Below are 15,332 nucleotides of genomic sequence, written 5' to 3'. Positions count from 1 at the left end.
TGTATTGTGAGCTGGCATGTGCTGCCAAAATTAAATCATTTCAAATTTCACCATTTTTTTAGGGGGGAAATTGCAGGCCCGTTTCCCCCATTTTTTGTGTTTCTTTCTCTTTTCTTCGAAAACCCATGTAATTTCCTTGCACAGCGTAACAGATCCATCCGCACGGAAATCCTAAACGGTCAATAAATATATATATTTTTTACAAATAATTTATTGTTTTTTCACCTGTTACAGTAAATATTATGATATAATTTAATAAAATAAAATTTAAAATTTCGTTTATCTTATCTGAATTTAATTATCTAAAAAAATATTTTTTTATTTAATGCAACTCCAATGAAATTTGTATTTTCTGTATTTTTATCGTGTATTGTGGGTTTAAACAAAATAAGATCCAAAATGAGTGTTTCTTAACGTTGTATTGTATATATAAAAACAGAAAACTGTAATTTCTTACTAACCTTGTATTTAACACACATAAAAAAAAATACTTTAGAAATTACAGTAAACAAAAGACACGTTTAAGGAAAGAACCATAAGAGCATTCTTACTAAAAACACTTCTATATATTCATAAAGCTTATATAAAACCATAGAACACAAAAACATCTGTAAGTAACATTTATATCACCATACTTAAGTATACATATTAGCAAAACGTATTTACTTTCTCACTGTCGCCAATATTAAACTAGTGATTTTACAAGAGGTAGGTAACTATGGAATTATATAATTTTCAATGTGCAATATCTACAGAGTTATATAATTTTTGGCGTGTATAGTATAAAAAAACAAATATTTTAGATAAGATAACCAAGGAAGTCCCAAATATGTAGAATTTTTATCTTTGCATTGCATGACCTTCCATTAAAATTTATTTTTCACATAGCTCTAATTTTATATCTAGAATTTGCTTTTCGTATAACTTTGAATAACTTACAAGATTTGCTATTCGCACAATCAATAAGTGGGAAAAAAGAAAGATTTGCAGAAAGATAAGTGTAGCTCACAATTCATTTAGATTCATTTTTGAAGAACGTAAGCACAATCTGCAATTACAAAACAGGAGTTGAAATGTATATTTAAGATGAAGGGGCAGCACATTTGTATGAATTATCTCAAATACCAATTTATTTTTTCTATTATTTAATAGTTTTTTTCATCGTATTATTTATTTGTTATAGATATTACGGATATGTTAATGGTATCTGTCAACAAACCGCAAAAGGCAATTGTGAACAAAACTGTATTCCTGAGAAGTTGAAGTGGGAAGAAGGCATGGCAGTGAGGATAAACTGCTCCATTCAAAACACCCTCTGCCTCTTTAACCCTCCCCTGTTCTCCTTCCGTAACAGAGCTTCTCCCTTCAAGCTCAAAACCCAATTGCATTTTCCTCAATTCCCCTCTCGAGGACCTTTGTTCTGCACCTGCGCCGCCACCACCACCACCGATGGCACTCCCTCAAATGCCGAACCCTTTGTTCTCACCACTCCTCTTTACTACGTCAATGCTCCTCCCCACATGGGTAGCGCTTACTCCACCATCGCCGCCGATGCCATTGCTCGGTTCCAGGTGAACCCCTCTACTGTATTCTATTTTAGTACAAATTATGTAACTTTAGTGGAATTCAAAAGATGGGTCGAGTTTGAAAATTGGAATCAACTGGTATAAATGATTAGAGATTATCATCATAATGGTTATTCTTCTCCCTTTTCCCCTTTAGTTCGTGATACAAGGTTTTATCATTTGACAGCGGCTACTGGGAAAGAAAGTTATATTTATTACTGGCACGGATGAGCATGGGGAGAAAATTGCTACTGCTGCCATGGCTCAGGGTTCCACTCCTCATGACCACTGCAATCTCATATCTCAAGCCTACAAGACGCTTTGGAAAGATGTAATTTAATCCTTACTTTTTATTTGAATATAGTCAAGTTTTAGTTTTGTCTGAACATTCAGATTGATGTGTTTTATTTTATTTGTATTGTGATAGTATTTTATTATTGCTTTTGATTGCAGTTAGATATTTCTTATGACAAGTTTATTAGAACAACTGATAGCAAGCATGAAGCAATTGTGAAGGAATTTTATTCAAGAGTGCTTGCCAAGGGTGACATCTACCGAGCTGATTATGAGGGACTTTATTGTGTCAACTGTGAGGAATATAAGGTGATAGGTTTAACTAGGAAGTTGTAGCTCTCGGACTAGCAATATTTTATGTTTAATTTATATAAGCTATCTATTTTGAAGGGCCTTATTGTTTCCTCTGCAACGCAAAGTATCTTTCCGTTCACCGTCCTTTAATTCAGAAATAGACAACTTTCTCTTACGATGGAAATTTTTTATTGAGATTGTTGCCTTCCTAATTTTATCATCTTAGTTTCATGCTTTTGCTTTAAGAATGTTTTTATATTTGATGCAGGATGAGAAGGAACTGCTTGATAATAATTGTTGTCCAGTGCACCTGAAGCCTTGTGTTTCAAGGAAAGAGGACAATTACTTTTTTGCACTGTCAAAATATCAAAAATCATTGGAGGAAACTATGAATGAAAATCCAAATTTTGTGCAGCCATCTTTCCGTTTAAATGAGGTATTGCAATGCGGAGTTCTTTTTTCTCTCTGTCTATATTGTATATAAGCTCCCTCTCTTTTGTTAAACATTTTAAAACATAACAAGGCCCTTAAACAATTAGAATGTCAATTTAAAATTGATTACTTCTATAATCTTCAAGGTTCAAAGTTGGATCAAAAGTGGCCTGAGGGACTTTTCCATTTCCCGAGCATCAGTTGATTGGGGTATCCCTATTCCTGATGACAAGAACCAGACTATATATGTATGGTTTGATGCTTTACTTGGGTAAGAATGTTTATTTATAGCTGGTGCTTCTGTAATTTCCCTTGTCTATTCTATAATCTTTTTTGGTTCCTGTTTATCATTATCAATTATTGTCAGTTTCTTTATTGTTGGAAATACATTACTGAAATGCATGGAAGTTCAAATCATGCACAACCATTTGTATGGAAAAAGTGATGAAGAAAAAGTTCAGACTTAAGCTATTTTGCTGAATATCTTTCATTGGATGAGTTGCAAACTGCCTTTTCTTTTATCTTTTTCGTATGTGCAGTTATATATCAGCACTATCTGGTGACCAGGAACAACCTGATTTACACAAAGCTGTTTCTTCAGGTTGGCCAGCTTCACTGCATTTGATTGGTAAGGTATGTCTCCTGTTTTCCTTCCTATTGTTTTAATTTTTCTTTCTCTTTTTTATGCAAACAATTTCCCTTTAAAAAAGGATGCCATATTTCCTTTTACTACCATATGTATACTTTTAACAAGTCATTATATAAGATTTTGTGAAGATCTTTTCATAAGTCCCAATGTATACATCTTTGTGAGAGGCTGCATATTTTGTTTCGACTTACATTGAGTTGTCTTACAACGAGATGCTACTTTTCTGCATGGTTTATTGTATTTGGAATCAAACAACATCATAAAAAAGGGAAACTTCTGATTTATGTATTTGTTCTCTTTATCTGTTTTATTTTGTCAAAATTACTACACTAATTTCTTGAACTTTTTAGTTGCAATTCTGCTTGTTGGGCATGTGCACGCTGAAGCATCTGTATTTTGTGTTGGTTTTGCAATCCTTGATTTTGGTTAATTATTGAATTTTCTTTTATGATTATGAAAAGAGAGGAAAGGATAGCAATGGCATTGAGTTTCTATATTTCTGTAATAAATTTGTTACTCTGTAGGATATTCTACGCTTCCATGCTGTTTATTGGCCAGCTATGCTAATGTCTGCTGGACTAAGCCTTCCTAAAATGGTTTATGGCCATGGATTCTTGACAAAGGTATTTCTTCTTGAACGTATTTACTGTCTTGTGTTTCTTCACGAGGTAACTATAATAATAGCTCTGTTCTATTCTATTTTGTGACAGGCCTGTAGGAGGCAGTCATTGTGTCAATTTGTTGTTTGTGATGTTTTGACGTAGGAAACTCCTTGTTAGGGGGAAACCCTGTGTAATTGATGTACTGTTCTTCAAATCTGATCTATGAACCAAATTATCATAGTCAAATTCAACTATTTCTGTGTGTACGATTCTTGAACCTAATACATTCAATTCAAATGTGAATTAAATTTACAATCATTAGTTCAATAACATATGGGTCTTAGCAAAAGGTCAGAAACTAAATTTGGCAATTTGTGAAATTGCCAAGTTTTAAAAATCTGTTTCTTATATTTAATTTTATTTCATGCAGCAATGCTTTTTATTTTGAAAATGTTAGGATGGCATGAAGATGGGCAAGTCACTGGGGAATACACTTGAACCAAATGATTTGGTTAATAAATTTGGGACAGATGCAGTTAGATACTTCTTCCTCAGAGAAGTGGAATTTGGCAATGATGGAGACTATTCAGAGGAGCGCTTCATCAATATTGTGAATGCACATCTTGCCAATACAATTGGTACTTCTAACCTTGCTTTGATTACTTGTAATATTCGGTAACAACATATTGTTTATATTTTTTGGTTTTGTTATGAATCTACTACAAATTGTGATATGTATTTCCTTCACTATTTTGGCAGGAAATCTTCTTAATCGTACACTAGGACTTTTAAAAAAGAACTGCCAATCAACCCTAGTGGTGGATTCCAATTCAGCAGCTGAAGCAAATGCATTCAAGGACAACGTGGAGAAGCTGGTAAAGTCTCTAGGAAACAATTTATATAATCTATAACTTAAATATAAAGTACGTCATTTTGCATTAGAACTTCTGTTTTATATTCTCATTCAAATTTCAAAGTAGAAACAGACTGACCCTTAGTTTATGTTCCAAATTTTGGTTCTGTAATTGATAACTTGACATATTTTAAAGCCATTCTTTTTGCCTTTGTGCATAAGGTGTGGTGGAGTTGCCTCTATCTCAAAGGTTGACCAATGTTTATGTCTGTAGGTTGATAAAGCCCGTATTCACTATGAAAATCTCGCCCTGTCATCAGCTTGTGAGGCTGTTCTGGCAATTGGTAATGTTGGGAATTCCTATATGGATGAGCGTGCACCATGGTCTCTCTTTAAGCAAGGTGGTACTGCTTCTGATGCAGCTGCTAAGGTAATTTGCTAGAACTTATTGTATGAAATCATCCATCTTGATTCTTGAATAACATATAGGATTTGTAAAGTTTAAACATGATAGACTGTTTTCTGTTAGTATTAAACTACATATGCTATCAATAAAAAAAAATACATCATTAGAATGTTTAAGGTATTTCATATTCAATAATTGCTTTTGGCATTGTTATAAATAATAACATCTTATAGTTCATTGACACACAAACTCTTTCCCTGACATTGGAATCTGAATTCTAAATGTTTCTTTTCTTACATTAAGTGAAAATAATCAATTTGCTTTTCATTAATTGTGATTAACAAATGAACTTTGCTTTTCCTTCTTTACTTAGTATAATAAGTTTAACAAGTCACTCAGTGTTGCTCTGTTGAAGATAAGCACAGATGTCTAAGCCAGATTTTCACTATGATGTTGGAGCAGGACCTTGTAATTATATTAGAGACTATGAGGATTATTGCAATTGCACTATGCCCTGTTACTCCAAGCTTGAGTTGGAGAATATATGCACAACTAGGGTATTCCAGGGATCAATTTGATGCAGCAACCTGGGTCTCTTTCTTCTCTCTCCCTCTCACACACACACACACAAAACTCACTTAAGTAATCCAGGGATCAATAGCCATTACTCGTTGATGGTTTTGAACTAATCTGTTGTCTGATTTTGAATTGTAGAGAGACACCAAATGGGGTGGGCTGAAGGGTGGGCAGGTCATGGCTCAACCTAAACCAGTCTTTGCAAGGATTGAAAACCAAACTGAAGTGGAAAACAAAGGCGTTGCAGTCGGAAAGACTGAAAGTAAAGGGAAGTTGAAACCAACTCAAGAACTCGCCGGAGCTTAGATACCCACATTACATGTTTTTTTTTTCCTTCTCGAAATTGTTTTTGTTTTCACCAACTTTGCCTCCTTTAAAACCATTTATTTTCCTAATTTATGTACACAAATATTTAGATACATACATATGCAAGAACGTATGCTTGTGCATATGTATATAAATTTTGTATTGCTAATTTAGAAATAAAGTTGAGGGATTAATGGATCGATATCCTCTAATGTTACTTAATGACATAAAAAGATCGTGTTACAAGAAAGGAAATATAAAACAATTCTAAGACATCAAAAGAAAAATACATTTCTTTAAATTTTGCTATGACATATCGTGTGCAAGAAAATAAATTAAGTTGTTGACCTTATGTTAAAAATAAGTTAATTTTTATTAAATTTTGTTAACCATTGTCTTAAGGGTATTGAAAAAAATAAAAATATATTAAAGATGTATTAAATATTACAAGAACTAGTCAACATATTTCTTATAAATGTTCATATACTTATGTTTTATACATTCTTAATAAAAAAAAATTATTTTATATTTCTTTAACCTGTGCTTTTTGACTATATTTCTTTAACCTGAATTATAAAATTATCATAAAACATGGATTTGTAATTAAAAGGGAGAGTTAAATGTTACAGTTTATCTTGTCATTAAGACATTTGCATTTGTATTAGTATAAACATTTAAAAATAAAAGTAAAAATTATAAAATTCAGTTAGGACTATTATCAAAACATAAATTTTAAATTAAAAGAGAAAGCTGATAAAATGTTATCTATCTAATTGTTGTACTATTTCCATCTGTATTAGTGTAAAAGTTTAAAAAATAATTGTTCGACATGAATGTATATCCTACATGAACAACTATTTTGAAGTCTTCATGTTTCCTAGTTAGTCTTTAAAGCTGTATCGAAACTTTCAGAAAAATAATTGTTCATAACAGCATGGATATAGTCTGAATTATTTTTCACTCGTTTGACTTCACATTATGGAAGAAAATGACTTAAATAACATTTAATGACATGTGTTGGCCTGATCATTTTGGGTACATGCAGTTGCCGGTCGATCATTACATGCGAGAAACTGCTGAATTTGTACTGAATCAGATACCCATGGAGCCTTCTTCAGTTTTGTCATTCAAGAAGGGCCATCTATATGGTTGCTTTCTTCTTTGGCGTACGGAATCTGTGATGAAAAAAAGAAAAACTTCTGCACATTGTCAATATAACCACTGTTCCACAAAATTCTTTGATGGGGGGCATCATGCGGTGCATACTTTTAGAGGCATCCAAGGTGTCCTCCATCCGTTCTGTAATTATGTGCTCTTTAATTATTACTATGTCTTGCTTCATGATTAATTGCGAAAACTGCTGTAACACGTATTGAAAAATTATTACGTAGATATATATATACAGGTTTTTAGTGGAATTATGGAGGCAATTCGTTGTGTGATTTGCTCATATAATTTATCGTTTCTTTTAATAAACTTACTGTTAAGATTCGCAAAGTTCTGGACAACAAAAGGTACACGCCGATTGGTATTTTTGTTTTTACAAGTTAAAAATATTTATGATAGATGACAAACAATGAATAGGTCAAGAGGGGAGAAAAAGGCTAACTAGTTTCTTGCCTATATACTGCATTTTTCTAAAAACAATTCATGTCTACCCTGAAACAAGACAAGTGATTCAATGACCATTGATTTGCGACATTTAAGGTTAGAGGTTCCATATCTGACACTGTACTGGAACTGTAAAAAAAAAAAAAAAAGAACGAATCTTTATTGGATGGTAATAAATCTTCCATGTCTGACTCCGAGGGAAGCCTGAAAAAAGAATACAAGATGACAATGCTCAACAAACAAATCCCTTTTTAATTTGTTATTTACCCCTACACATATAACCATTACCTCTAACTATGACCTAGTTTTTCTTTTTTGGTCATGATCCAGGGTTCTATGTACAAAAATTTGTTATTTCTTGTCCAAAATTAGTAATATCTATGCATTTTTTTAATTATAAATTTTTGACACGTAACAAATATGACTGGCTAAAATTATATAGTCTGGATCACCCAATACTAGACTTTAGAAGCTTGTGTGTATATTCAAAAGCAAGATGAAGACATTATTATATATTGTTTCAACTATTTTATTTTATGTTACAACTTTATTTTTGTTTTGTAAAATTAATTTTAAAATAAAAAGATAATTTAATTTCCATGTTATCTTGACCAATCAAAGCTCCTCCAATTTTTCAAAATTTCCTTTTTAATATTCAAATTTATTCTTTTTAATATTCAACTTTAACTATTTTTATTTATTTATTTAAAATTATACTAATATTTTAAATATATTTTCATATAAACAAATTTCTTAACAGTAATAAATAATTTCGGCCAAATTTCCCAATTTCTTTTTGTTCTTGCTCAGGATGGTTAAAAGAATATATTTACGCTCTTAATATTGCCTTTGTAATTTTATAAAATGAAAAGGAAAAAGTTTCTAACACTCCCTACTATTTGCTATTGGACTTCAATCAAAATTTTCATAATATTCTTTTAAAAAGCTTTAAAACCTCTAATAGAAGCTCAAAATTAATCAACAAATGTAAAAAAAAAGAAAAAAAACCACGAATTTTCTTTATATTCAAAGAGATTAAATTATAATATATTCAATCTCTTAAAAAATACACAATTGTATTTTATTAGGTGTGTTTGACTTCACTTATTTTAAAAACATGCTATATTTTGCTAACTTATTAAATAGAATTTTAAAACCATTATCCCATAATTATTGTTCCTATCATGCACTAGATACCCAACTTATTGACTCTAACAAGTGTCTATCTGGTTTCATGCTACTCTAACGTGACATGTTTTTCCATGAAATGTTAACGACTCGGATCAACTAATGTACGAATTATGGGACACCATCAACAGACATTGCCCCACAGTAACATTTTCTTTTGCTGACAAAACATGGTTTCCTATTAAGAAAGGAAAGTATTTCTTTAATTATTAGGAAAATAAATGTCTCTTTGTAATTGAGATGCATTTTTTCAGATCCGTACATACAAAAGAAATATTAAAAAAAAGTAAATGAAAGACAAAAACAATAATATATAGTATCATATACAGGATTTATTTTTAATAATTCAAATAACAAAATTAGTTTTAAAAAGGCCTATAAAATATACAAAAGAGGAGTGCATTTATTGCTATAAATTTCAATAAAAGCTACACTTTTTTGTTTGAAGTTAATCTTATCTTGACAGAAACCCCTTCAAGAAAGAAGAAAACATAAATTATTGCGGGGCTTTTGTATATCATATAATAATTTATATTCCAATTTTTAAGCAACCTTGACATTTGCCTGATATTTGGAAGGCAACCACAAGGAGAGAAAATAATAATACAAAATTAAATTTCAAAACTGTCCAATCTAACTAAAAAACGTACCAAATTGTTCAATCTAACTGGTGGGTGCAAATCCATTCCCAAATGATGTTTTAGTTGCAGAACCCAAGTCTTCCCTTACTTGGAATACACCTACAACATTTTTAAACAATAACACAGTAACAAAACCTATACTTTTACACCAAAATCAGAGCATCTAGCCAAAAGAGAATGCTACCAGTCACACTATTTTTCCAAGGCTAGCTGTTTACAACAAAATCAAAAGAAAATGCTCAATGAGAGATATACTCTTGGGACAACTCTGCAAATAAAGTACAAATCAGATGAATAAAGAACTAAGGGTTTTGAGTGACAGTAATTTCAGAATTTCTGCATTAACCTATGGTTTGATAATCAATATCGCTTCCTTTATAAAAACTCTCGGTGGTTTGATTGTTGGCCAAGTAATTTATACACAAGGAATTTTGAGAGACTTGTTCATATTTATCAAGTTGAGTTGATACAGCATTGTGCAAATTGAAAAGCACTTGCTCCAGACAAAGATCATGCACCTCAAACCTATACAACATTGGGTGCCGAGATACATGGAACAATAGTTCATTTCAGTTTGATTTGATTGAAAGGAAGCAAGTGATAGATGTAGTAGCAACAGATCACTCAATTTATTGTTCCGTCTCTAACTTTATCTAAAAATTGCATAACGAAACCAATTTGAGGTGACTTTAACTTACACTATCTTACTCACAAGTCACAATATTTATGAAGCTTTAAGATCATCCACACCTGATGAACTGCATCAAAACTTCTGAAGCCTTCATCCTCCCACTTGGACGTTCATTCTCTACCCTCTGGCTTCTGATATCTGCTGATGCACAACCCTCCAAAGACCCTTCCGAAGCTCCAACACTAGAAATAGCAAATAGCAAAGACCCTCCGTTCTCACTGAACTCCCTTGCATCATTCCCCTCACACTCTTCAACTTGATCCATTTTTATCCTTTCCCTACTCTTATCCTCAGTCTGAGTTGAAGCATTAGTAGCTTTCCCCCCAATCTCCCTGCATGTCTTTGCCTTGTAAAGCTTGTAATCACACGAGCTAAATGACTGGTTCCACAGCTTCATGGTGGTTGGGGAGTCTGCATCTGTGCTAGAACTGTTCGTTTCAGTGGAACTTTTGGAGCTTGGTGTTGATGTTGCTACATAGGATTGAAAGCTCAAAGAGGTTTCTATGAGTTGTGTTCCTTTGAGGACATACTCATGACCACTACTTGGGTAAATGAAATCATTCTCAGACAAATCTTGCCACACAAACCCGTTCTTGTAACTCCTAGAATGAAAGATGATCAACATTGTATGATAAACATTGTTAGTTGCAAGAAGTTTGAACTTGTGAACTAAATAAGACAAAGGGGTCTAATGGGATTGTGTGTTTCAAGATTCTGAAGAGCCCATGATTGGATATACCTTTTTGTTGACCAAGCATACATGTTGGCCATTCCTTGTCCACGGAGGAAACTCAATCTATTTATCACATCTGATCAGAAAAGTAGGGTTAAAAAATATATTTTAAAAAAAGCGAGAAAGCATATCTAACATAAATCATGTTGTAGCATTTACCTTTCAGACATAGCTTTCCATGTGATGAAGAGATTGGAACCTCCATGAGATGTGGATGCTCAAGCTGGCCATTACGGGAAAGGTAGTATATTACCGGAACTTTCAGCTCAGTTGCTTCATGCTTTGGTTCAATCCAAGCTCTTTCTACCATTTTCCTTTCCACAGAAAGCTCTTTATTTCCTACTGATTTGGTTCCCATTTTTTGTGAATAAAAAAAGACAAAACAAAGGAAATTAAACTAAAGATTCCGAGTGCTGAATGAGAAGGTATTACTATTATTAGATTTGGGAAGATGGTTGTAGAATTGTGGTTTGTTCAATCAGAGGGAGATTCTTGGCATTTAAAAGCAAAGGGGGCTAGAAAGAGGGAATGCATTTGGCTAACTAGCTAGTGGCATGACATGCATAAATTTCACGGCAACATGCAATAAACACCAAAGGGGGGCCAAGAAAAGGTGTTTCTTGCTCAGCTACTTGCACGTTTTGGGTCAAATGATGTTTACCAATCAATCATAGTACCTCACTCACGGGCCAAATTGAGCTGAGGACAAAAATCTCATTTTCTTCGAATGAAGTCAAATTAGTCCCGTGAAACCATTACACTGTTATCAGGGAAATCAGTGGACATGTTTCCCGGCAACCAAGCAGAATGTGCGGAAACTAGTGAGGACTTGGCAGTGAGGACTGAGGAATAACGTGCAAACAAAGAGGGATGGTTGGTTTGCTATTCCTTCAGATGGAAAAGATTAATCTTTGACAAAATGTGAAGGGTATTATTTAACTAAAGATATCGTTTCTGATTCCAAGAATCCAGGCATCAAGAAAAGCAAAGTGGGTAGTAAAGACAAGGAAATTGTCAACTTGTTTAATTATAGATACTACCCTATATAAAAATTTATAGAAACATAAACTATTGTCTCGTTGTCTAAAAGAAGAAAAATAAAATAAAATATTTTGAAGCTTTCGGCATGGTTTAGCTTACAGTTGAAGAGACTATTAATTTTGCAAACAAACTGATAAAGTTGGAGTTTTGAGTAATTTTTAAAAAAAATTGAAATGAAAAATTAACATAAAAATTGAATAAATTTATATTTATAGATCGCAGAACCCTTTAACCTAGTTTGGAGGTAATTTTTTGGATCCGACATGCTTTGTATTTTTTTCAAATAATAAGTTCTGCTCCCGTTTGATCAACCAAAACAAGTATGAAATAGTTACCATTTAATTAAGGAAAAGTTGAAATGTAAAATCAAAAGGTGTTTATTAATTTATCACCTAACATGATACCAAGGCACCATGCAAAAGAAGGAAAAAAAAGTGAGTTCGAATGTTTTAAAGTGTATGTTTAGTGTTTAAATTTATCTCAATTTTAAACTAAACTGGAGTGTGTATATTTTTCAATATTTAGAATGTGTAAGAATTAATTTTCTAACATCAAAATGAAAAAATTATCGTATTTTTAATGGTTTTTTTAAATAATATTACATTATTTAGTAATCAATTGTATCTAATTTGAGTAGGCAGAAAAAATATCATTGTTATAAAAAAAAAAAACCTTAACCAAAGTTTCTAATGAATTAGTATTTAAGTCGGTGACTATCGTATACGAAAATATTAATAACTTAAAATAAATATTTATTTAAATTTACTTTTTGCAACATCTATAACAAAATGGATTACTTATATTTTTTTTTTATTGAGTTAATTGTTTAGTTATTATTCATAGTCAATATAGTTATAGAGAAGTGTTATGATTAAATTCAATACGTGAATGATACTTAATTTCTTATCTTTTTCTTTGTATCTTTTTAACTATAAAATATTTTTTTATCATTTATATAGTCTTATAAAATATCTATGAATACTTTTTTGAATAGCTTATGTAAAACACGAATATTATGATTATTTTATGGTAAGCTTGACATTATAAAAGATAAGAGTTTAAGTGTGACAGCAAATGTAGTGAAAACAAATTAAGTAAAGAGGAGTGTCTATGAAAATTCATAAAGTGCCTTCCCTGAGCCGTCTGGGTTCGAATCCGACTCCGTGATTAGAATTGCTGTCTGCCTAAGTGAACCCTAATTTTGCCACGAACTCCAATTCTCAATCTCTCATCTTTCTGTTTTCCTTATTCCCTCCAGATTCTCTCTGTTTCGAGGTAGATACGTGTAGCATTTTGACATTTCTAATTGTTTTTTGACTCAGCTCTGTTGTCATTTTCTTTTAGCCTTCCATTTTTTGAGGATTATAGAAAATGCTCTGAATCTGTTTTATATTTTCTCTGTTCCATTTCATTGTCTTATAAACTTGTCAGCAATTTTATTTTTATAACTATTTTTACACACTTATTAGTTGTTTGCATCTTGACAATTGCGCACGAAGTGTTTGATCGAATGTCTGACCCAGCATCAATATGATTGCAGGGCTTGTTTTCTAATATAAAACAAGTATGCCTCATAGAACCCGACCCATGACAGCACTTTTGTTGTTCACTGCTCTCAATGCAGCTTTGTCTACAACCATTACTCCAGTCTATGATTTTGTTTGCTTTCTTCCCTACTGGGAAAGAAGGGTGAGATTTTTCGTCAATTTTTTGTTCTTTTCAACTCTTTCCTGTTTTCTTTCTTCCATTCCCATCATCTTGCTCCTTTTGTCAATTGCAGAGGGAAAGACGTCGTCAGGAACGTGAAGCTACTATAGCTAACAGTTTCAAATAAACCGTTGCTGGATCTACTTGGAGAACCATTTTAGACTAGGATTTTTATTGCCTTCTCTTCATCATGTAAATTATTTCTTTTAAAATATCTGTTTCTGTACTTCATTTAGCCAATGTGACCATATAACTACAGTTCGTTGGCGTTGTGGCTTGAGGTTGGGAAATCAAAAGATCTCTTATGAAGCAGCTCGCCTTAAATAAATGCATCATAAACATTATTTGTGAGTCTTCGTATTGTGAATGGGTTATGAAGTTCGGTATGTGGTTGGCTAAAGGCATAGATGTGGTGCTCCTTTTTGTCAACTGGAGCTTGCCTGTGTTTACGTGAAGTTGATGTTATGAGGTCACTCAGTTGCAAGGTTCCAAAAGGTGGGCTTGAAATGTCTTGAAACACTGACCTTCCGTACCAAAGGTTTGATGGCCATTGCTGAATTTTCCTTTGATATTGTCATATGTCTTACCTGATGTTGTCAGTGGGAGATGAGCATCAGTGACCCAGTATAATTGTGGACATAGATGATGTTGAGAGGCCTTTTGTCCCTTTGGGAATAGCGATGATCCTGATGGGGTGCTAGAGAGGGTTAGTAAACATCACCTTGAAAAAGTCCACCGCTGTGGCAGTTGTTCATACAGGTTTCACATTGTGATCGATAAGATTCAAGGCATGCCAGAAGGGGGCCCACACCCATGCCTTATCAGTCTGGTGTTTTCTAACGTTGGAAGATGAGCACATAGAGTTGTTTGCACGAAATTGTAGTCTAATCCTGAATGGTCGAAAAGTGCAGTATAAATTCCTATCCTCCTTTTGTCTGGCATTCATGCTTAGTGAAATCATCGAGTATTGTGTTCAATCACGTGTAAAATTTGGAAACGCTTTTGGTGAAACTATATTCATTTTAGTCATGAGCAATTATGCGTACGTTTGTTTTTTCTGTTAGCACATGTTCCGATGTGCCCAAACAGCAAAGCAAGAACATATTACCGTGGATCAAATGTCCATTTGAGGGGTATGAAGTGTGTAAACTAATACGCACTATACGTTTGGGTTGGTGAGTTCCAGTGCCTGCAGTCCTGGTAACTTATTCTAATTTGGGCTATTTCGTTGTTTGTGTTATATTGGAATCATGTTGACACTTGGCGTGAAAGAAACCTGTGGTGTTTGTGGGAATCCCTTGTAACTTGAGGTGATGTGAAGTTCTATTTTACTTTCTTCTTGTTTGAATTATAATGCTTTAAATATGTATTTTTATTTTATCATGTTTTGATATCATTGTCTACTGAAGTTTGCACTATTTCAACATACTTTTTGGGGAAATGGACAGGCAATCGCTATAATTGTCGTTTCGGCGTTTAGCCACTACTGAAACGCAAGCCTGACATTCGGAAGCTCAATGTTCAAAAGTTTGCTACAACAAAATCTTTTAATTAGATGGTAGATTCTGGCGGTCTAACACCCTTTGGAGTTGCGTTAATTCCCACTTATCCTTGCTTTCAATATTTAATTAATGTTCAGAAAAACTTCTGCAATCCTTTTTGTATTTTAACGTAATTTTACTTGGCATTGTTCATGATACGTCATACGTTTATTTTTATCTTTAAAAAACTATTAATTAAATC

At 32.9% G+C, this 15,332-nt stretch overlaps 3 protein-coding genes across 4 annotated transcripts; 2 read left to right on the top strand and 1 right to left on the bottom strand.

Annotated features, from left to right (window-relative positions):
• The first annotated feature begins 937 nt into the window (after positions 1-937).
• On the top strand, positions 938-6,177 carry LOC113872574 (methionine--tRNA ligase, chloroplastic/mitochondrial). Of its 2 annotated transcripts, none has more exons than XM_027510225.1 (13): positions 938-1,037; positions 1,184-1,571; positions 1,753-1,896; positions 2,019-2,168; positions 2,422-2,589; positions 2,732-2,856; positions 3,125-3,218; positions 3,759-3,857; positions 4,294-4,474; positions 4,596-4,711; positions 4,964-5,119; positions 5,558-5,686; positions 5,810-6,173. In XM_027510225.1, the coding sequence occupies exons 2-13, from the start codon at positions 1,278-1,280 to the stop codon at positions 5,975-5,977; spliced, it is 1,824 nt and encodes a 607-aa protein (XP_027366026.1). In that variant the 5' UTR covers positions 938-1,037; positions 1,184-1,277; the 3' UTR covers positions 5,978-6,173. The 2 variants fall into 2 exon arrangements, with proteins under 2 accessions (XP_027366026.1, XP_027366025.1); XM_027510224.1 differs by having other exon boundaries at positions 1,025-1,105; positions 5,810-6,177.
• Positions 6,178-9,439: 3,262 nt separating this feature from the next.
• LOC113871934 lies at positions 9,440-11,199 on the bottom strand. Its single transcript, XM_027509027.1, has 6 exons — positions 11,001-11,199; positions 10,848-10,917; positions 10,168-10,710; positions 9,858-9,942; positions 9,673-9,685; positions 9,440-9,516 (listed from the first exon to the last, which is right to left on the bottom strand). Exons 1-6 carry the CDS (start codon positions 11,197-11,199, stop codon positions 9,440-9,442), a joined length of 987 nt encoding a protein of 328 aa, XP_027364828.1.
• A 2,249-nt stretch (positions 11,200-13,448) lies between these two features.
• Positions 13,449-13,988, top strand: LOC113873621. The gene is made up of 2 exons (XM_027511823.1): positions 13,449-13,571; positions 13,663-13,988. Exons 1-2 carry the CDS (start codon positions 13,449-13,451, stop codon positions 13,714-13,716), a joined length of 177 nt encoding a protein of 58 aa, XP_027367624.1. The 3' UTR covers positions 13,717-13,988.
• Positions 13,989-15,332: the final 1,344 nt, after the last annotated feature.

The sequence above is a fragment of the Abrus precatorius genome, unplaced genomic scaffold (genome assembly GCF_003935025.1).
Source record: "Abrus precatorius isolate BTA unplaced genomic scaffold, Abrus_2018 Scaffold7, whole genome shotgun sequence".
Lineage (NCBI taxonomy): Eukaryota > Viridiplantae > Streptophyta > Magnoliopsida > Fabales > Fabaceae > Abrus > Abrus precatorius.
This window is presented reverse-complemented; position numbering and strand designations above follow the sequence as displayed.

What these genes read in the sequence shown, in the direction of transcription:
- LOC113871934 (XM_027509027.1), bottom strand. Translation starts at nt 11,199, where the DNA reads ATGGGAACCAAATCAGTAGGAAATAAAGAGCTTTCTGTGGAAAGGAAA. An exon ending in TGGAAAGCTATGTCTGAAAG is followed by an intron (nt 10,918 to 11,000) that starts GTAAATGCTACA and finishes TTTTCTGATCAG; the next exon opens with ATGTGATAAATAGATTGAGT. An exon ending in GTTTTGATGCAGTTCATCAG is followed by an intron (nt 9,943 to 10,167) that starts GTGTGGATGATC and finishes AATGTTGTATAG; the next exon opens with GTTTGAGGTGCATGATCTTT.
- LOC113873621 (XM_027511823.1), top strand. Translation starts at nt 13,449, where the DNA reads ATGCCTCATAGAACCCGACCCATGACAGCACTTTTGTTGTTCACTGCT. An exon ending in TTCCCTACTGGGAAAGAAGG is followed by an intron (nt 13,572 to 13,662) that starts GTGAGATTTTTC and finishes TGTCAATTGCAG; the next exon opens with AGGGAAAGACGTCGTCAGGA.
- LOC113872574 (XM_027510224.1), top strand. Translation starts at nt 1,278, where the DNA reads ATGGCAGTGAGGATAAACTGCTCCATTCAAAACACCCTCTGCCTCTTT. An exon ending in CACTGCATTTGATTGGTAAG is followed by an intron (nt 3,219 to 3,758) that starts GTATGTCTCCTG and finishes GTTACTCTGTAG; the next exon opens with GATATTCTACGCTTCCATGC. An exon ending in CTTCTGATGCAGCTGCTAAG is followed by an intron (nt 5,120 to 5,557) that starts GTAATTTGCTAG and finishes ATGTTGGAGCAG; the next exon opens with GACCTTGTAATTATATTAGA.